Source organism: Argopecten irradians, chromosome 8 (genome assembly GCF_041381155.1).
Source record: "Argopecten irradians isolate NY chromosome 8, Ai_NY, whole genome shotgun sequence".
Classification (NCBI taxonomy): domain Eukaryota; kingdom Metazoa; phylum Mollusca; class Bivalvia; order Pectinida; family Pectinidae; genus Argopecten; species Argopecten irradians.
Window position 1 is genome coordinate 9,093,813 of NC_091141.1, and position 23,289 is coordinate 9,117,101.

General features: G+C 33.8%; 1 protein-coding gene across 1 annotated transcript in view; it reads left to right on the forward strand.

Moving 5' to 3' along the window:
• The first annotated feature begins 6,087 nt into the window (after positions 1 to 6,087).
• LOC138329284 (uncharacterized) overlaps positions 6,088 to 23,289 on the forward strand; it is a 46,662-nt gene continuing 29,460 nt past the window's right edge. Inside the window, exon 1 of the mRNA XM_069276149.1 lies at positions 6,088 to 6,389. Coding sequence (XP_069132250.1) covers positions 6,299 to 6,389 — 91 coding nt within the window. The 5' untranslated portion in view covers positions 6,088 to 6,298. The remainder of the gene's footprint in view (positions 6,390 to 23,289) is intronic.

A 23,289-nucleotide genomic window follows, 5' to 3' on the forward strand; every position in this document is an offset into this window, starting at 1 on the left:
CTATTCATCAACACCAGCAAACTTGAGACTTTGTCGGAGCACTGATGAGCTATATATACATCTCAATATATTGCAGTATTGTGTTAGCTTCTCTTTCTTGTGATTCGATAGACGCTGTATCCTCGTAACGTCTATCAAACTTGCTTAGAGATACCTTAATAAACCTTGCCATTGCTCTTTTAAAAAGCATTATGTCTGTGACAAGGTTAATTTCAGGAAAGAAATAGGAAAAATGTCGTATGAGATATATATATCAAGTTTTACGATGCACTCTTGGGTATTGAATGAAGCTGCAAAATGATAATCCCGTATAAAACAGCTACGCCAGATTTCGCCACTACATATTTATTGACTTTTCGGTCATCTAGCAATTAATAGCCTAAGGTAAGCGGAAGCCTTTTTATAGCGCCATCTGCCGAGATGTTGGCTGTACTTTTGATACGTTGAGGTGAAATGTTGTGATACTAAAGATTCGAAAGGTTTACAATTAAATTTAATTCAAATGTACTCTCTAGTAGAAGAAGAATGTTGTTTTTTTTTCAAATCTTTGATTTTTTTCTTAATTTAAATTAAAACAATGTAAAGACGATGAATAGGGTAAGATCTGCAGAGGTACGATTGACATTGTCTGTGTACACTGAATCACTGTCATAAACAGTTGATATATTTGGAGAGAAAGTCAGAGCTCTATGTTAATGTAAATACATCTCGTAATAGAACAGGCAGTGCAAAAAGGTCGATGTAGGAAAAATAAGTATTCATTTCTCAGTACAATGGGGTTAATGTCCGCCCTCTTAGGAACCTTGGTGCTTAGAAGGTTTAACCAAAATAAAACAAACTACGAATGGTCATAAACATCGTATGCGCTGTTTGCCCCACAGTTGATTCACTCCCAGCTTATGAGTGGTTGTGAAAGATAGTTAAAATGTCACACTAAATTCAGAGTGGCACTGATACCCCTGAAACTGCTAATTTAATATAGTGTTTTGGTAAATTGTTTTTACCGTATGTTTCAGTTGCTCTTGCTATACTATACTCGAGCGGGAAAATTATAGAAGTGCAATATGACATTAAGCATTGTTTGCATGTCCTTGCCATAAATTGGTATATTATCCATTACGGGAACATTATATATTACATAGTAGGTAATATATGGCAGGAATCTAACATTTGAAAGGGTGCGTTTTAATCATGTTACTTTGTGAGCAAACGCATGGCATTATTTGTACTACGTACTCTACGTTGTTTTTGAACACAGATTATGGTTACGGAAGGCGTTTATTTTGTTTATGAACTGCCATGGTTATTTGAGGATGTTACATGTTAGGACGATTAATGAAGCCAGGTTACAAGAAGTAAATCCATCGATCTACATTCGGTACCCGACAAGTCCTTAACCTTAGTTGACATTTCAATGGTAGTTTATCCCGAACCATTCGGGAACCCTGGCTCCTAGTAAGGATAACACGTATTCGTTCTAAAGTTGTGATATAAGACGGGTAGTTACTGTTGACAAGATGAACAACTGACAGCATTAGATAATATTTTTGTAATAATTAAATCGTTATACATGTATATCATTTATTAAATAAACTTTATAACAAATAGATTCCGTTCCATAAACATTGGGTCCTTTCTGTTACTAGTGTACATTTTTTGTAATCATCAGACTATCAAATTCATGTTACTTATCACACTTAGGAATAGCTACAATGACGTCATATCTAGAAGTTTGAACGCCATCCCAACGTGATATATATACCAGGACAAAAATATAGCAACCATGAAACATTGCATCATGTGAGAAGGACACATCATTTTCGAACCATTCAAATGAAAGGACAGCAATAAAGTGTCTTTTTACATCAGCATTACAAGGTGCCGTCCCTATCATAAATATATCTCATATGTACAATTTCTTTATAAGGTTCTCTTGACAGACTTGGGGTATATTGCTTTTCCAATACAAATGAAAACATCTTTAATATGTTTGATTAACTTTTATATTAAAACACAAATACGATGTCCTGATACAAAGTTCTTTGTTTAAGCAGTTTGGGCTTCTTGTGGCTTTGTAAGCTTTTACCACTAGGTACATTATGCTTCCAGGGTAACGCAGTTGACAGGATGATTGGTGGTCGAGCAGACTTTCATGACAGACAGTGGGCCGGCATCGCAAGGGAAGTCAGCCGGAATTACAGAAAACAACAACTGGAGCACATGTAGTCTAGATTAATGGCCCTTCTCAATGGTTGCTTTCTGACAGACCAACAAGGACAACAACACCTTCATTACAACGGAAATTAGACAGACCGAGCTTTAGTTAAAGTGTATAAAACATTCGCGTCAGATCCGTCAAACAGCTTCGTAAAAATGTCAATGGCCAGGAGCAGTCTAGACGGCATACACAGCATGGTCAGTGAGTTCGTCCCTCGGTGGATGGTATACCCAAGGAGTAAGGCTACGAAGGAAAGGTCAGGCTGGTCAATGGCGTAATAACTAGTGGGATGGTGTTGTTTAGTTTGCTTACTGTTGTATCATACGGTACGGAGCACAGCAACAGCATCGTAATACAATCATGTGTTTATGCGACATACATATAGTATAGCTATGATATGACATCCAGGGGACACTGGTAAACAGAGGGTATTTACAGTTGATTATAACATTAACTATAAGAATAAGAAAGATATTGTTAAATTTGAAGAATTCTTGGAACAAAATAAGTTTTAATTGCACTTTTGATTATAAAGACTGTAGTGTTAACTATGGAAAACTTTTTACGATTTATACAATTTACCAGCAGCGTTACAAGATAAAGATATTTGCAGAATCACATGAAATATAGAACTTTGCGTGCTCACCCATGTAAGTAACCACAAGAAGAAAAGAAATTCATTTTGACGGAAAGAATTGTGGATGATAGGATAAAGAAAATCAATAAAGTAATCAATTGCGTAATTATAATATAGCAAAGAGCGAAAATGATTCCAATGGATTCAAATCACAAAACTGTTCCATAGGATGCAAAGCAAAAATGATTTTTCAAAGACTCTCTATGGATGTTTTATTAAATAAGATGAAAGAAAGAAATTATCTCTTTTCGCTATGGATAGTACATAGAGATTGAAACATATAAATCCGTGTTATAGAAATGCTTCTTGTTCATAAAAACTCATCATAGGGAGACGAAATGTATCTGATCTCATCATTCTATGTGCTGCTATAGGAGCATACAAGGTATATAATTAGGATAAAATAATCCAAGTCATGATTCTGGCTCTTAATTGGTCGTTAATACAAGAATCAAAACAAACCATTCCATGTTAGAAGAGGTGGCTTTGTCCTCCAGACCTCTGTGTTCTCTTGTTATCCTATATCTGGGTTAATTCATTGTTTGTAAAGTCAAAATTGGTTAGTTTACTCATATAACGAAACATAACTAAATGTATCATAAAATCCATCTAATATCAATTTATGTTATATATGTAATGTCTCAAATAACAAATTCAATTATGTCTTGTTGTTTTGAAGTTATAGAACACAACTGTATGCAATGAAGACATTACATAAAGCTTTTAAGATGATTTGATGAACAGAATTCTTAGAAATCTCTTCAAAATAGAAAAACATTAAAATGATGATATTCAAAACAAAAAGCACTTTTCCAATTAGATGATACATGACACGTATAATTACATCCTTTAATGTATACACTTTTATTATTTTTAAATGTCACTTTATTCATTGTATTCGTCCTCTGTTTGGTATTAATTGAATTTTTAACAAAACAAAATAAATAAATAAAATAAAAATAACCATGGCGTAGATGAGAAACTATTCCATTTTAAATGTCATGTAAACCGCCGACATCACTGCCATTATTGATTCTAGGTTTATTTAAATACGCTGATATTTATATGATAAACAACAGGAAGCTACACTTCGTAGCACTAAATGTTTTCTATATAAACTCCCACGTTATTAATTCCTTACCAGAATAATCGTGATCCTTAATATAAAGATTGCCGTACGAATCACGTACAACATTGTGGGTGATCTGTTACTTAAGAGACTCACAGATATCATTAATAGCATGATGTCATTAATCAGATAAGACATCAGTGCTTAACCAGAAGTTAGAATTATATACCAATTACCGGATATTTACATTCCCCAACTGCTAGTTTACCTCACTGGGGTGCGTGCCCCCTTGACCGCCGATCTTTCACGTGGTGTTTTATTCAGATTGTACAACAATGACGGACGAGGCCTCCAAACGAAACATAATCAATTCTCGGGTAAATCAACTTCAATACCAACCAGTCACCGAGTCCATAAATGCATAAATTCCCAAAAGACACATGTTGATACCGCTGAATTGTACGTTAAAAACTGTATGTAATTTATATATACATGTATGTATCCTTTCGACCAATTCTCTGGGATATACAGCTGATACTGATGTATGTCTCATGTCTTAGAAGTGCTACACGCTCAATTCAGCATTAAAGTACATAAAGTGCATTGCGTTCTCAAAGTTTCCTACATAACAAGCCTCTTAAACTAATTTATCCAGTATCGTTCTTAGCAAATAAAGGCATTTACTTGTTTCATCTACCGCAGCAGGACTGGTCATTGTCAAAAAGGTCAAAAAAGTAGCATAGTTAAAATTTTACTTCGCTTTCGCAGGACTGGTCATTGTCAAAAAGATCGCACAAGTATCGTAGTTAAAATTTTACTTCGCTTTCGAAGGACTTGTCATTGTCAAAAAGGTCAAACAAGTAGTATAGTTAAAATTTTACTTGTTTCGCCTTCGCAGGTCTGGTCATTGATAAAACAAGTACATGTTTGAATATGATTTATTATAAAGAGAAAATCCTATATATTCAGGTCAGTTTTGAAGATGGAGACTTGTAACCATATATATTGTTGTCTTTTCTTTTCAATCAGAATACTTTGGCATAACTATAAACACCTATTTATAGTATACTGCCTAAGAGTGGATGGGAAATACACAAGGAACTATGTAGTTGATATCCGTGTCTTGAAATACACCATCTACTTACAAAGGAATATAACGAAAATTAAATACAAATGCTAGGGATGTAATCTATTCCAAATGTACCCATGACAAGCCATGCCGCAAAGGCTCGCCCTAGAAGAAGGTAAGAAGATGAATAACTTTAGAAATATCTTGGCTTGTCTTAGCTCTCAATTTGTTTGAAATGTCTTGTGAACACGTTTCACAACCAATATTTAAACCATTATATGAATTTTATTAATATATATAATGTTAAGCCAATTTCTCCCCAATCTGATATAGCTGATCATTTTGGCGATAGCCCCGGCCTTCGATAAGTTACACAATGATACATTTTGATACATCTACAGGTATCATCGTGTACATTTGATCTATCACAGTTACTTCCCTTTGTGTAAAATGAAGGGAGGTAACTCTGATAGATCAGAATACAATATGTATAGCAATATTTTACCCACTACAATACCAGTAAAAATGTTAGATGGCGCTATAACCAAAAGTTTAAATATTACACCTGTTGAAGAAAACATTGCAGAAATAGCTAAAGAGCTAAAGGACAAGAAAGTTGTCGTTTCTCACGAACGTCAAAATGTATGAATTTCTTAGTTTATCCTTGTTTAAACAAATAGTTCCACTTGGCAATTCATCTGCTCTGTATCATAAAGGAGTATCCTCTATTCATTGGGTATATGCAGTGTGCTGTTTCATTCTTTCTAAACTCTACTTATGATGGTTGAGTGATGTTTTAGTAGTAATCTAAAGATGATATAGCATATTGAGGTCGCTATACCAGACTTATCTGATATCAGGAAACCCGTCTTAGAGTCGGTAACCCCAAAACAACTCCAGGGTGAACAACATTTATTGACACAAGACTACATACATATATGGCTTTGGTATTTACCTATAATATAGACTCTGTTCGTATCACCTGTTTTACTTCTTTAATCAAGAAACGATTCAGTGAGTTGTTTTATTATTCATGGAATGACTAACCGAAATCAATTGAAGTATGCGCTGCTGCAGCGCGTCAGAGTATCAACCACTAGAGAGGAGCCAGTATCTCACTCAACATCCGAGGTGGCACGAGGCTAGTCCGCGCTGGCGAGAACAGACGAGAACTTTTCATCGGAAGTCGATCCTTATGCCCTTTGGTGGTAGTCAGACTATTTCAGGACAAACAGATTCAGTGTGTTATGTCAGTAAAGTATTCCTGTGATTTCATATAAACCAGAATATAGACAACTTTCCAACATGGATAAGCACAGCCGAGTTGTATGGTGTTTACTGATGTGTGTGTATCTCTCGTCATCCCGCGCCGCTGATCCCGTCACCAAAGATACAGGTACGTATTTGTCTATCATGCCATCCAATTAACCCTATATATTTACACACTTCCTATGACAACAAAAGTTCAATATCCCGAGGCTACGATATATTTAATTAACAACGATTGTTTCACCTATCCACCTCTAGAGCGATTCAAAAGTAGATCAATAGAACCGATATTGCATCAGGCGTTGTTTCCATAAGATAATAGCATCACCCATAAAGAGAATGCGATAAACAAAACGCTTCAGCAGAATATCATTAATGTCATTACCTTATTTCTATTGGAAAATGGCAACGCTTGAGGGATTGGAATTGAAATCACCGAGGTGTGAATCAATTACTACAACTTACAGTACATACCGACATTGCACATACATAAGGTGTAAACTATCTGTATAGCATATCTATATAATTCGAAAGGCCTGATACATGCGTTGGTACCATAGTAATTCATTCCGTTTTTATATAAATCCATACAATGTCCGGGGCCAAACTTCGAGACCTTGCGTGACTTTAAGCTCCCCATGCTGACCCCATCTCTCCTGCTCTGCCAAACAAACAGGCCCAAGATAAGCACGGAAAAATGATGATTAATTTATTTCAATAATTGGCGTATGGAAATTACGGATGTTTTGTGTGTGTATCAGACTTTTATTGATTGAGAAAGTCGGTGATCTGGGTTTTATATCATCAGCAGAATCACGCTACACTATATAGATGTGTATACATACTTAATGGCGTTGCTGGATATCTACTGGTGCCTATAAATGATCCGATATACCATTTCACTCATTTATTGTCCGTTATAAACCGTTCATTAATGTTGGAAAGTTTTGCTCCAGTTAAAATCGATGAAATTTTCCAATCACCTCAATATCCATCAACATTTTAAACTAATTGATCTTTGTAAGATACCATCTAGCTAAAACAACGACAAGAATATAACTTTAACTTACATAAAGCACCAATACTAGTCACAATTATTAGATTAAAAGTTTTCAGTTTTAAGTTAAATTATACGTTTTAATATTTCAAAGTTCTACGGTGTGTAAATGGAAATATAATAAATGACAATTATACTCTTACATAATTTATAAAAATATATACATGGGATACGTAACAAAATAAAAATCGATTTGTTTTAGCTAAAAAAGCATTAAACAATTAGAAGCCCCGATATTACTTGAACCAGCCCGTATGACATGCTGCTAAATTTCAGTAAAAATCAAATTATTATCGATATTTTTCCAAACCAAGAACGCACTTAAATGAAGTCCATTCTGCGTAGTGGCATGCCTTCACAACAAATGTGTATTTTATGATGCGTGTTGGCATTCTTGATCTCCCTAGAGAGACAGTGCTGGCGCTCTGACAGTAGTTGAACTTTTATTGCGGTTATGATAACAGTTAACTGGTTTTAGATCCGTAAACAGTCTCTGAAAACATTTATCGTATTGCTACTTGAAGAATCTATTACCAATTATGAAATTCATGAATTAAAATATCAACATTATTCTCTACCCGGGATTCATCATGTCGACCTTAGTAATACGCTTATAACCGTTAATACTGTATAATTGCCTTTTCCTGGATAAATTAAACTTAGTTTTATTCGAGTAAAGTTATAAAATGAAAAGATTGTGATGTAACCTTTACTTTCCCTATTACAGTTAGAGATTAAACAATGCGTGACCATGTCTCCCCGCGAAATTATTATCACACAGACAACTTGTATCAAATAGGAAATCGCGAAGTTTATTATTCTGTTCTAGAGAAATTTTCAGATGGGTAGAATGGCAACTCCTTTATATTTTGGTATATCCGGGAATTACGCTTGCTTATATAATGTTTACTGGATCTGATTCGTTAATTTTGTCTTTTTGTGTTTTATTTGCATTTCCATTTATCTTGGGTTCAGAGAGGTAATTTTAGGTAAGACTTAAGCAAAGCAAATAATCTATTTCCCAGGGAATCTAAATTCATCATGACATTGCGAATGAAGTTCTCGTCGCCTAATGTTTTCAATATCTATAAGATTTACTTTAATGCAGTAACGTGATATTAAATCTGACAAACTATACCGAAATTGAATCCATATATCTAATAAAATGACATTGAATAACGGGTATACCATAGTGTAATTTCCGTATTAATGCCCGCTGCATGACTTTGTTACTGTGATTTCAATGTATTGCTGTCGTACGCATGACCAATGTTATCTAGTATTACTGATGTAGAGCTAGTGTACCGTACGGAGTGATTACACTACACAAGAGACATACCAAGATAACAACAAAGTGTTTCCACAAAAACAATATAATTAATAAACGATACACAATTCACAATTAGCACCTTGACACATACGAAAACCACGTGTTTCAACATAGTTAAGTTGATCTAATTCATTAACAAAATTCAAACTTTTTGACTTAACATCTTGTCAAAAACATTTTTTAAATGATTATCAAAACATCTGCACCAGATTTTTCACAACGGTTTCTGGACACTCAAACAAGATTTGACTATGGACTTTATCAATTATTCATGGAGTAGCTTATAAATAAATGTCAAATGTTATTTATGAAGTTCTACTCAATATGAACTTCATTGACTAATCATGAAATATTGAAACTCTGTTGAAAATTTATGAATAAGTGAAAAGAAATGACAGAATTAACCATGGCCAGATATTCATTATCATGTTAATTGTTGTGATATTGATTTCATCATTTTTTCAAAACACGATTTTCTCTCTCAAAATAGAACTGATATTACTTTCAACATCTGCTCCCTCAAAGTTAAGGGAAAATGCGTTGGCAGTATTAAGTAAAAAAAAAATCATATTTTTGTTTAGGAGTAGTCGGGAACAAGCATATTTATCCAAACATTTCGTATGACTACATGTATGTGTCATACTGTGGATATCTGCACATTGTGTTTAGTAATAAGAGATACACAGTCTTATCGAACGTGGTCAATATTCGTCATTACTTATTACCTTCCAAAAAATATCCAATACCTATAATATGTATTAATGCCATGTCAGTCATGGATTCTATTTACATTCGATAGTATTTAATGAGGCTCTTAGCTGACTGGGGTTTCCAGAATTAAGAGAAATGCCTATACGGGACAAGGGAATTCAATTTGAAGATGTCGTGTAGAATGGATTTTATTTAATGGACACACACTCCGTCTCGATACACAGGAATCGATTCCTTACAATAACACATATCCGTACCGACTTTCATTATAGATGGACCAGTTGTTATTTATCAGAACACTGATAGTATTCCCAACAACTTTTACAAAGGTGGATAAAAGTTGTTATCCATTGGGTTTTTATAGGTTATTCTAATTGAAATGGATTTTATTTTTGCAGGTTCACATAGAACAGAATGTTTAGTTTCTCAAATATTTTAGATCTAAGTATTTCATAGAATAATTTATCAGATCAGTGGTGAATCCATTGGACAAACTCTAACATTTCTAAAAAAATCCTTTTCTACAATTTTTTAATCAATATTGTTTAAACATAATCATAATGATTTGAAATGTCTTCCTTGGCGTTTTAACTCCACATACAGTAAATCCTCTTTAGCGACCCCATTATATAAGAGCACCTGCTTAATACAACCATTGTTTTGGTATCCCAAATGGTCCATTTTAATTAACAAATGACTGAACTCTTAACTCAACTCCAAAGAGCACTCGATCGTCATAGACAACGTTGACACTTTGAAGATATATATATATATATATATATACATGTATATATATATATATATCAAAAACAAAATGTAAATCCCGAAATTCTAAAATAGTATGAGCCTGTATAAATCACCATGGTAACGATACCAGTTTGTCACTTATAGCTACCGTCCCTGTTTCAAGGGTCGATATATATATATGTATATATATGTTTTAAAGACTGTCATCTGTCGTCTCTAATGAAACCAAACGGAGGTATACGTCTACTTGAGCAAACAGAGTCCCTCTCCAAACATAATATACACCCATGTTAACCGCTACTGAGTGTGATTCCCATGTATATAATTATATCGTAAATCACGGTTACCAGCACACTCATCCGACCCAATACCAACATTAATGTGCCCAGCCCCTACATATATTGACTGGCCAAAAACATTTTTTTCCTACAAGACTCCTTTTTACGTTTTGATAACGTTATATACAGTAAGTTCGTACTCTAATTTCAAATTAAGAGTTTTGTTGTGGCCATATTATAAAGAACAAGGGATTTTACAACTAACCATTTGCAATTTGTTTAGGACTTGTTAGGCTTTGTGTTCTTATGGAACGTTTTAATCAAACGTTTTGAGGTCATTACGAAACGTTTGATCCACACAATGTGTTAATAAAGATTATGTGTTCCAAGAAATTTCAACCAGAGTTTTTATTGAATGCGATTTACTGTCATTTTAGGACATTTCAATCAAACTCAATAGCATCGGTAAAGTATAACTATCTAAGGCTTTGACATATAAAACAATCTCATCAAGTAGGTGTTTCTTCTAAATATCGACTTTCCTCCTCAAGCGTTTGAAGTTCTTTGCCTTCACAAAGGAAAATGATCACCGGGATATATCACAAGTCCCGTAATAGTAGATGATAAGGTCGTAAATTTGTCAACAATACACATCATGACGCAATCTCATACTGTAATATAATATGCCTGTCTCACATCTAAGACATGATTGACTGGGTGGTTTTGATTTATACCCTGATGTCTGGAAAATACCACCACCGTACTTATATATCTACTTGTGTTATCGTTTAAATTATATATGATGTACGTCATGAATTATTTCTTACCCTCATTGTGTAAGGAAAGGCAAAACCTTTGCCAAAATCAGTAAATTGATGTAATACATATCTTGAAGATTTTACAACATTCAGATATTGTGCAAAAGAGAGATAATTGTTATTCTCTAAAACCTTGTACCATTGTCCCTTTTGGCCTTTTTACATGGACGGCTTTTTTATCTTTCATAAATCGGGTCATGTGGCTTCACATTAGTAACAGGCAAGTCAAGCACATGTAGTTTGTAGCAAAGATTTTGAAATGTACTTCATCATTTTTTAATGTTATTAAAATATTATTTTCATACATTTTCAAAATTATACATTAATTTCATTAATTTCTCCCGGTTAAACATATATACAAAGTATTACAGCATGGCCAGAACAGTTATTTGATGTCTTACATTATATCAATGTTAACTAACACACGATTCCTTCGTAAGTGACGAAGATAAATAATATAAACGTGATATGATAGATTCAGTGATAGCATACATTATATCCCAGTGAAGTCCATCTTGCTTATTTCAGAAATAAGTCTATATATTTCAGAAATGACTAATATGCAACTAAAACATATCGTTTGATGATTGGTGGTATATCCTTATTCCACTGTTGTTTTTCGTCAACACACGGATAGTGTATTGTTAGGAATTATGTTTCTAGTATGGTTTTCTAAACATTAACTACCGTTTTATCTTCATGTTATTTATAAAGATAATGATTCATTATTGTAGATGAGTTCAACATTATTATTGTACTTGTATCCAATTTTTGTAGATAAAGAATGAGCGTGTGTCCAAGTCTATCCTAACTGTCTTCATATCATTAAGATGACATTTCTAGCGTTCATACCTTATTTTCAACGGACACATTATGCCTATACAGAAACGCAACGAAATCATAGGTAAATAGGAAAAATATTTACAATGCCTTACAAATAGTTTTCAAATATAAAAATCTTAAACGACCATTTCTGTCACCGTATTGTATGGGAACAAATGAAAGCCACATTTCATCTGTAGCTGCGAAAACATTTCCATGATATCAATAAAAATAAGTTCAATCATTGACATGCAGATGAACGTGGCGCCCAGGGGGTTGGATTTATTTTATCAATAAATGATGTTTGATCCTATAGACAATCAGGATGTGTCATGGTTACCCCCATGCTGATTGTGATTGTGAATAATTTAGAAATTTCTCTTCTATGTCAAAATGATGACTTTCGATGGTAATTGTGTATTTATTTGCGCTCCTTTATCGGTGGAAATGTCTCTTGTAGCATTTATGATTTGCCCGTCATAGCAGACAATTGTCACGATACGAACTGTACTAGTAACGCTTATTCGTCATAATATTGTTTCAACATTTAAAATATTATTTTTTGCTTCACAGTGAGGTCGTATGAATCATATACCAGCATGTTTATGTTTCTGATGTGTTCTGTGTAGTATCACACTATTACTTTATCAATTTATCGTTTTATTTTACGACCGATAATTATCTGAATAAGATTGAAGTACTGCAAAACCTATCGTAGCGACAACCTCTGTATTAACACAACCTGCATATTAAGACCCCTTCGGTCCAGCCACAATATCTAACCTCTGTATACAGATCACTTTGTTCCATTTAATCATTTATTCCGTATTAGCATTCACAGAATTAACTCACTTGCGGGTAGGTATCGATTGTTACGTCATTATTTTATGAGCGCAATTCACGTCGTTTTCTCAGAAAAGTGTGACGCTACGCTCGCAAATACATGACGTCACAGTCAATACCTACCCACAAGGGCAAATAAGTCAGTAATTTGCAAATAAAGAATAGATTGTACTGACAAATTAAGTAACCATAAGTAATACATTACTATTATTAGGAATCACCAGCCCTTGCGGTTAGGGGTTAAGTATGACGTTATGTGTTTGTGAGCGTAATGTCATACTTTTGAGAGAAAACGACGTGAATTTCGCTAAAAAAATAATGACGTCACAATGGATACCGACACGTACTGCAGAAAACTTTGTTATATGCAAAGGCGGAATATGAATTGAAGTATAGAGTCAACTTATGGTGGCAGAATTTATAAATGGGATTGTAAGTTTGCAAAATACTCAATGACATTATTTTTTAATAATTTATGTTCTTGCACCTAGAAGTATTTACATCAGCCGTTCTAAATATACACAGCGAGTTACTATTTTACTGAGTTGCTGAATACCTTAAGTGAAAAATGCGACAGCGTTCATTTGTCGACAAAGCAAGTCAAGAAACAATGAAACGAAGCGCAAATAATGCAAGGCAATTACACTACGCTACCTCTAGTTTCAAAAACCTGTTTTCGTAACTTCTAATTTAGGCTTGGTGTATTTATTAATGAATGCGTCTTGCACTCAAGTGACGTCAGGTTGATTATTTTAGCTTTTGAACTGCGCTTGTTAACAGCGAAACTAGAGAATTTTTAAATCATTTGTTTTTTGATACCACCTACCTTGAATTAAGAATCGTTTTGTAGCATCTTATTTTAACGCCATAGAGGTCAATTCCATATGGGGCGAGACTTACACGCAACATTCAACACACGACGCAATAAACATGGTTTTTTTCGGTACAAATATTTTATTACCTCAGCTTGAAAAATCACATCAGAAATGTATATATACATCGGTGGCATCACAACTTATATATGTATAATCATGTTAAATTGCTAGGATTAGGTCGCCCTGGAGTCAACTACCCGGACAATAAAATTAATGATATCACAAACAGCCAAATCTAAATCATATGGGTGGTTGCATCCTGCAAAAGAAAATCAGAAATCTGAACAGTATATGAACAAAATTATGAAGTGTGTGCATTTATACAAGGAAATACCATGAGATTAACAATAATCGAAATTGGTTTTTATTTTCTAATTAAAGATTTTCGCCAGAGTTTTATCTATTTACAAAAAAAATCGTTTTCAAGAGTATGAATCCCGTTATTAATTATATTTGTTATAGCAATGCAATGTTTATATTCCAAAATACATTGATTGCTTGAGACAAATTTAGAATATAAAATATTTTGCTCTACCTCAAAAAGAATATAAAGTTTAAGGAAAAAATAGAAACTTAATTATGATTCATATTTTTTTATCGCATCATCGAACGATAACATTGTGACAGGACTGTGCCTGGCACATCAATAGCGCATATCAATGGCTTACTGTCTATTGAAAATAAATCTGTTAAAGATTCACATTAGCTTTAAGGGATCGAAAACATAGAAAACAACCAATTATTTTGTCAGCGATAAAGCTAATATGGTTGTTGTAATGTAGGTTTAAAGCAATATGGTCGGTATGAGTAAATTGGCCAGAAGGTGTGTAGAAGTGATTTTACCCACAATTAAATAGCTGACGTACTAATTTGTATTTTTTGTATTACATGAACTGAACACAGACAGACTATCTACATTATGCATTCATTTGCCACCTCGTCTATTAGTTACTGTCTTTTGCCTCCGCCGTTTATGCGCCAAAGGTTAAATTAACAAGTACAAACGAATCCAACTGGGAAATTACCTGTAGCACATGGTGATATTTGTGTTAAATAGTCTCCATAGAAAATAATCAAAGTGATAGAGTGTTATAATGACACAAGAATGAAGACACATTGACGTTGTTAAGATTGATATAAATTTGCGTCATAAGGTGAGTAATTTGAGTAATTTGTCCCAAATATGCTATGACAATTAGTAGCATAATTACTGGTTCCTACTTCGACATTTACCCTCAGGGCCATAAGACAAGACACGATTTAAAGTAAAGCTACACTTTATTGATAACTCATTAAGCAATGATTTAATGTATCCCAAAGTCGCCAATTAACGTTATTTACACCACAATTAGTTGGAGGTATCCAATAGCTACTGCCACTACTGCATGGCATTCACTAATGTATGTCACATGTTCAACTAGACACGTTTTGATTGGTAGGCATTCGGTAAGAATCATATTTAAACACATGATTCAATTCATACTATGATTAGCCGATTGTCTCGCTTAGAAAGAGAACGTACATCGACCAATTGACAAACTGCTTTGTGATCATCAGTACTTATCTAAATTTAATGTGCATGCATATGAGGTATGCAATTACATATATCAAACCAATTGTTGTTAAACGTTACAAGAGAATTCGCTTAAAATGTGACTAACATGCAAAAGAATTATTTTCAGTTTTCCATGTTTAGCAATCTTAGTTTCAAAGCATCTGCGATCTGCTCATATCACGTGCTAACCTGCTTTTATTCACATTAGACAAAGGTTCTTTTAGTGCCATATAATATATTTATCTGCTCATGTCATGTAGGGCAATCTTAGCTTTCTGTACCGTGTATATATGTTTATTACTTACGGTATATTTATATAAAGTGACGATGTAATTGTTGGCAGATTCATTGTGACGAAGGCAAGTGGCGGTAGAGCAACACATACATATTTTCACCACTTATGACTAAAGAAAACTCGTTTTCATAGTTCATGTATTTTATAACCCTGTAATATACTTGTATGATAAATAATCACAAATCAACAATTTGATATATGTTTTTTCTTGCGCTTATACCATTATCAGAAAGAACCATGACGAAAATAATTAGTAATTAAATAATAAACAATTCTCAACGCTTGTGTAACACGTTACTTAAATAACATTATCAACCTTGGCTCAATGTCTGTATCCAGTCTTTTACGACTTAAAACCTAATCAACACTGGTAAACGAGGTTATTGGGATATAAAATGGAAATTTGATTTCCCCGGTGGCTTTCCTTAAAGTGACATAGCCTTCCTTGTCATTCTGCTGTCTGCATCGGCAACAGAAATCTAAACTACATATAAAGCCGAGCGTAAACAGGCCTAATACGTGGAACATCCCGGAGGACGAGTCTGGATTCTTAAGACTGTCGTTTTTGGATTATCATTGTCGATTGAAAAAATAATGTTCTAGTGAAAAATAATCCCCGCTTGAGTAAATGTAATATAATCCTGTAAGTCTAGGTTGACTTGATAATGACTTGATAACGTAGATCATAAAATAACTAAAATCCGTTCTCTATATACAAGACAAATAAACACAGACATGACTTCATGCCAGTGCGTGCTTGCGGCAATGTACTCGGAGAGTACACTGTTTTCCTGGACTGATATGTAAAACGTATATTTTATCATGATTAAATGTATGGTCCACGTTAGATTTGTACTTTTCTGATCAACATCAAATCGACGCCCGTTTGTAAACGTTGGTCGACATTTACACCAAGCATGGGAAGAATCAACGATACAAATTAAATCCAACATTTTTATGATATCCAATTCCCAATTGAAGTTGTATATCAGCTGACGTTGCAGATATTTCGGTAAAGACAATGAGGTGATAACATGTCCGTCTACTCGTATTGTAAGGAAGAACACCGGGAAAATTCTAGATAAAGCACATTATTACATAGTCAGACTGTAGCCACCTTTATGTTAACACACTTCACTACACGTTAGGATGTAGAGGATAGTCATTGGTTCTTGATAAAATCCAGTTATATGTCACAGAGTGAGGTGGGAACTTCGATATATTTTTCAAGAGTGTAAACAAGAAGAACAGGTGAAAAACATCAAAGTTTCCATCTCACGAGATAAAACATCATTACTATTTATCGAGGAACAAGGAATATTATATTACAATTTTTCTTGCTTCTATTTACAGAAGGCAATCACTACTAGTTCCACCAAAAAATATTCCGCCATTGTATTTTACAGAGCTATCTGCCATTGCGATTACGTAAAACCTTCTATTTCAATGCGAAAATGTAAAAAAGAATCATATCTATGTTTTCTAATTCTGAAGCACTTGTAGATATTGTTACACATGTTCATTCTAATGACGATGAATGTAGTGTTATTTCGTCGAAACACTCAAACTTTAGTTCTTACAAGAACCAAGGAGTTCATATATGTTAAACGTGATAATGCATTGTAATATGTTTTTGTTACCTTTTCCATTGACGGTTTCACAAACGGTGAATAAAAGGTACAACGCGCAGTAGATACGATAACTACTTCCCTGTGCCTTAAATGCAATATTTATTTAAGTTTATCAACCTTTTATGCGATTATTATATCATTGAAGCTAATTATCAATAATTGACACCAGTATTATTAAATTTGAAAATCCAAATCTCCTTACGGACACTTTAGAATGGGCTTCGAATGAGTTCAATTTAGGGATATTTCTTGTGGAATTATGGAACCCTCTGGTTACATAAGAAAAGACAAATACAAGGACTCGTTGAATTACCAATATACAGGTGCCCTGTAGACAGTAAATCAAAGAGTCTTTCAGATGGAATCAATACTTTCTCGAGTATACTGCACCACAGCAATAATTTCCAACCAAATCTTATTCAATTTGAATCAAAAACGTAACGTGGTTCAACACAACTGGTAATTGAATTAGTGTGTTATGTTCTAGACACAGAGGGTAGCTTTCTTTGAATTACAATAGAAAAGAATGTAGCTGTGATCAGCTATAAAACCAGAACAAACAGTATAGTAGAATTATCATGTTAAGGTGTCATGGTGCCCTTTCTGATATCCCATCAGTATAAAGTGGTGTCCATTGTGATGTTTCATCAATATTAAGACGTCAAATAACAAATATACAAATAATAACAGCAATAATCGAACTCAAAACAACATATTAGAACAAATCATTGTCAGGATCCAGTCCATTTAAAAAGTTTAATGTTTGACATGTATATATTTAAAAGATGTGTAATCATACCAATTATATAATGATAGTCAAAGGTAAACATTCTGTATTTAATTGGGGTCAATCGTAACCATATCAGAATAATTACAATTTACAATTACAACTGAGAATGTGATGTCTGTAACACAACAAGCTTTCGAAGGTCATAACACTGTAGAATGTTCCACTGTCATAGAACATAAGGTAACAACACACGGATAAGGCACAGACTATTTTATTGTTTTCTTTGGAACTCTTTGTTTTTGTCTATCTGATAACCCGACATGCATTTGGTGATGTATTGCTTCACTGCCAATACAAATGGTGTGTGGCCTTGACACCTTCAGACTGTCTATATTTACAAAGGCCAAACTATGCTGGGAAACCTTTGTGTCTGTTTTTGCCTTATTCCCCATTCTAAATGACTATTTATTGTACAAATTGTGGCCAATTTACATTTGAGTCTTATTGGTACTTTTTATTTGTTTCTCTCGTGTTTCCTGTTACCTTTGGTGCCATTGTTTTTGTCATATTAACTGGCTGTTGTGATACGTCCTATCAGAAAAACACATCCATAGCACAACATTTGATTTTAAATAGAGAGAAATAATTAGGGATCAGGTATATTTCATAACATATGAAATATAAAATTCCAGATATATGTACGGCAAAAATGTTAGCCTGCAATTAATGTTTAGCATTGGTAATTGTGCATGCCATGAGGTGCAGATTGCATGATGCTGATTTATTAAGTTTTGTGTTTAGTTTTATACACCATAAAAATACCTTGATAACTCATTGTAAATCTTAAAATGAAACATGCTTCACCGGATCTTGTAACGTCACGTAAAAAAGAGCAACACTACAGAAAAAGTCTGCACCAAAAGCCACCACTCGATGCTCATTTCAGTGTATCAAATTTTCACGATATGTATTTAGGTAACGTAAATCCAGTTTTTCTTTGAAAGCTGCATTTTTATATACATATTTTATCATGTTACATTACAGAAATATGACGTCTAAAACTAAGTTAACTCATTAATGAATATTCATGAGAAAATCAGTTTTACACACTTTAAATGCCAGATAAGTGGTTTTTTAACAACAAGACTGAACAAACTCACATTATATACGTTTAATGACACTTCTGATAGATCTGGGCTTCCTAAAATCCTAAAAAGAAAATGAGAACATTTACAAATGAGCGAGTTTCCAATATCGGACAGTCGGAAGTGAGCTGTTTTGTTGACTTACCGGACGCACAGACCTACCGGACACAACTGAGCAATTGACATTGTTAGGGAATATGACTGTGTTTGTTGACTCAATTGGTTTTCTCTATTGTTCTTGTATATTTTGTCTATATTGTCAAAGTTGTTGATTTAAATATATTTTATTTCAAATGTATAATTTGTATAAAGGCCGTTCCCAACAAACATAACGTTAGTATGTATACATGTGTGTTTTGTGCATGGCTACATTGTGCGGCGAGCCCTGTTCCTGCAGTAAAAAGCAAGGTGGATATGATATCGGCAAGCATATTCCGGACTAGTCAATAACAGGTTTCGCTGCTATTTATTTTCTGAGCACATGACATCATTTGTCTTATCTATATAAGCTTGACTAAGTCTACGAGTCGAGGCACCCGCTACGTACTACGCTCTATGACAAAGAGATGCCAAGAATTAGCATCATCGAGACATCAAAGGGAATTTCGCAGACTGTGTAGGCAGACACTGGTGTCAGTTTATTCGCTGTGTTGAATAATTCTGCCTTTAACTACCATTAGTCAGACGAGATCTCCCAAGTACGGTTAGTTTAACATGTAGAGTTACATAAACAAGAATTTTTTCGATAAAATGTGCAAAAATGCTGCTTTCAATTATATTGTACATGTATATTATATTCCTCTGGTATCACATCGAGTAGGGCAGACTAAAATTGTCGTGTTCATGTTACAAATGATTCCAGTTCTCCGGAAAGTCTAGCTTGCTTCCTTGTCGGATCATTCTGGCCAACTAGACATAATAAACATCCGGACAAATATCCGTGAATCTGTTTTCAGGAAGCCACTATTCCTTGTCTCCATGCTTATTTAGATGATTTGGTCTTGGAGTAGGTCATTTTGTCCGGAAATACTGCAATCCCTTGTCCTCGTGGTTTTTTGTGTTATTCAGTCTTGGGTTAGGTTATTTTTCCGAGAATAGCATGAAACGTATTTTTTTCTCTTTCATAGATTCGACGATTTTTAAGGAATACTTTGTTGCTGAAATATTGCTTTTCTTCGAAAGTTTGGTTTCGTTCAAGTTCAATGTATTTCTTGTAATCAATATTGTTTGATCAGTTTATACATAATGCGTGATTTTGTTTAGAACATAATATTAAATATTTTGCATATTTCTCTCCGTGATATCATGACAGTATTGTCGACCTTTTAACGATATGTGGCATTAACGCTCCCTGATTAATGCTTACAAAACTAATCTCTCTCATACTACCATGATATAGGAGAACAATTTACTCCATGAACATCATGGTTATACAAACTATTAGTCAATAAGACAATGGTCAATCACTGAATATTTATATTTGTCAACAAAATAGTACTGAGGTCATAGCCGACAGAGATCTAGGTTGAACCAAGTCAAGCTGAAAGCGCATACGCACTCGTAACATCAATAAACATTGAAAAAGTCAAATAATGCAGTCTTTTATAGAATACAAATCAAACGAAAACTTTTTCAAAGTCTTCATCGAACTTTTTGATTGACATTATATGCAGACGCACTACTTCTCGTGGATATTTGAATAATTGATACTTAGACAGTATTGATTGTGCTCATATTTGTCACAGAAATGTATTTGTTGCTTCTTTTTGACATTGCATCAGACAATATGTCTGAATATTTAGTGATATATGTATGAATATATGTCTAGGTTCTACTTTGTCGTTATCATTTGACATACAAAGGTGGGGAGATCATCTGTCCTCCTTATCAGGTTCCAGACATTCCTGTCATACTGCCTCTTTTTCTAGCTTCCTTCGTATTTTATTAAAAGGCTTCTTGGTATAGAATATGTACAGTCTCTTGTAAGTTAGGTTTATAAAATTGGTGTAAGAAATTATTCATTTTGGTGATTTTGTTGTTTCTATTTTGCAAACAAGACACTAACATATTTTGAGTTTAGCTGGTAACTAAATTCTAGCTATATTATGTCTGACTGTTTTGAGAATAACAGTAGTACTTACATTTTTCTTAATGAATGTATAGTCTCAAATTCCCTTTTTTAAATTTCAAATCATGATTAAAATCATGCGTTCCTGTTTATAAACTAAATGATTTTTATTAAAATAGTATTCGGCATTTTTTTATTTTCAAATGTTCTCTTTCTTGTCTACCATTGAATAAATGATATAACTGCACTTTTTCCGTTCTTATCACCATATGTGTTATTAATCTTACGAAGGTTTCTCATATCATGATGATACAACGTCGGTGGTAGAAGCCAATCACTTAGTATTTTATCGTTGCTATACCATGTGCGTGATAAATCGTACGGTTTAACGGAGTCCTCGGAATAAGCGTACATATATTGAACAATAAAAAGTGAATGTAATGCTTCCCAATGTATATTGTTGGGACAATAGATACATATATAATATTGTCTCCAGTCGTACTAGAACAGGGAACCTCCGTATAGTTATTACGGTTTTATGGACATTGATCGTATGTGATATTAGCATGGTGTCTGCATAATATTCAAATTAGACATTAATAAGGTTATTTTCGGGTTCGTACTTTAGCGAAGTCAGAGCTAGTAAAACTAAGATCCTCTAGGGATGAGTTGTATAATATATTGTATCAATTTCAGAACTTGTGTACTAAGGTATATGTTAGTTTGCATATTTCTCAATAATATTCGTGTTGTTGCATCTTGCTCTATATATATTTATTCTATAAGTACAGGTCCTCAGCAAGGCTAATACAAAACTTATCAAAGGCTATCTAGAACTACACACTATTTATATAACTCGGTATAAGAAAATATTCAATGTTGCCGTTGTAACAACTAATATTTGACGTAAAACCAAGGTGTATCAACCAATGTGTAATCATATGGGGTGGTGGGTAAGCCATTCGCCTCTCACTCAGCCAGTTCCATCCCCGGCACTGACGGGATCAGATCAGAGGTCACCTCCCACCTAAAGAGCAGAACGTCCGAACATTCAAAACGGATTTAAATAAGTTTTATAAATGTTGTTTAAAGAATTAATTTACGATTTCTTAATGATAATTTTTAGATACAACTGAGCATTTGTAATAAATTTCATGACCAAAAGACATTGTGAACTGTATATTATCTCACCTTAAAACACTTATGTAATTATTGTGCTAAATCAATGTTACGCAATAGGTAATGAATGTTATCCATTCAACATATCGTATATATTTGATAAATCATATAAGATACGTTTTACCTAGAAGTTTAGAAGTTATCGACTCAAACAGCACAAAATTTCATATGGTTTGTTAAGGTACAGATTTGTCAATTCCAAGAAATCATCTGAAAATGGTGAAATGTTGAGCGAGTCTAGACAAACACTATCATGTTTCGGTTTTGTTGTGCTGTGTTCTTTTGTTGTTGAAACCACATAGAAATGGATACTAAGAGGACGAAATTTAACGTGGTGGAAGAATGAAGATCTAAGTAAAGGAAGAAACATGTTAATCAGTTATCTTATTTCTATTATTATAAAACAAAAACGTGTTATTGAAGTTATTTACCCAATTTTCAATTTTTAAATGAACTATAAGGTACAGCAAAAATATTTTGTTTCTCAATATCATATGCTGGATTGTCATCATTGATCATTGGAAAGAGGATTTTTGAGACCTTTCTGGAGATGACATAAATAGGCGTAGTCTGATGTCCGCTTCTTTTGATGTATAAACTGTCAATAAAATATTGTTGAAATCTTTATTGATCATTTGAAAAATAACATTTTGGTATCATTTTGCTCTATCATTAACTGATCATGATGGTTACAATGACACATGCCCTCCAATAGCCATTTCTCCTCCCTAGTTTTACTCCCTCTAATTACTTAAATTGTTAACCTCAACAGCATCATCTGTATCATCAAACTGTCGCATGACTCTGGAATTATTTCTGTAAATGATCACCTCTGTGGTTGCCACGACAACAATATAACGACTTTTTTTTCGAAGGCTGTTTTGCCCTTCGAAATAAAAAGCGATCGAATTTTAAGGCAACATATCGCATTTCGAATGTCTCA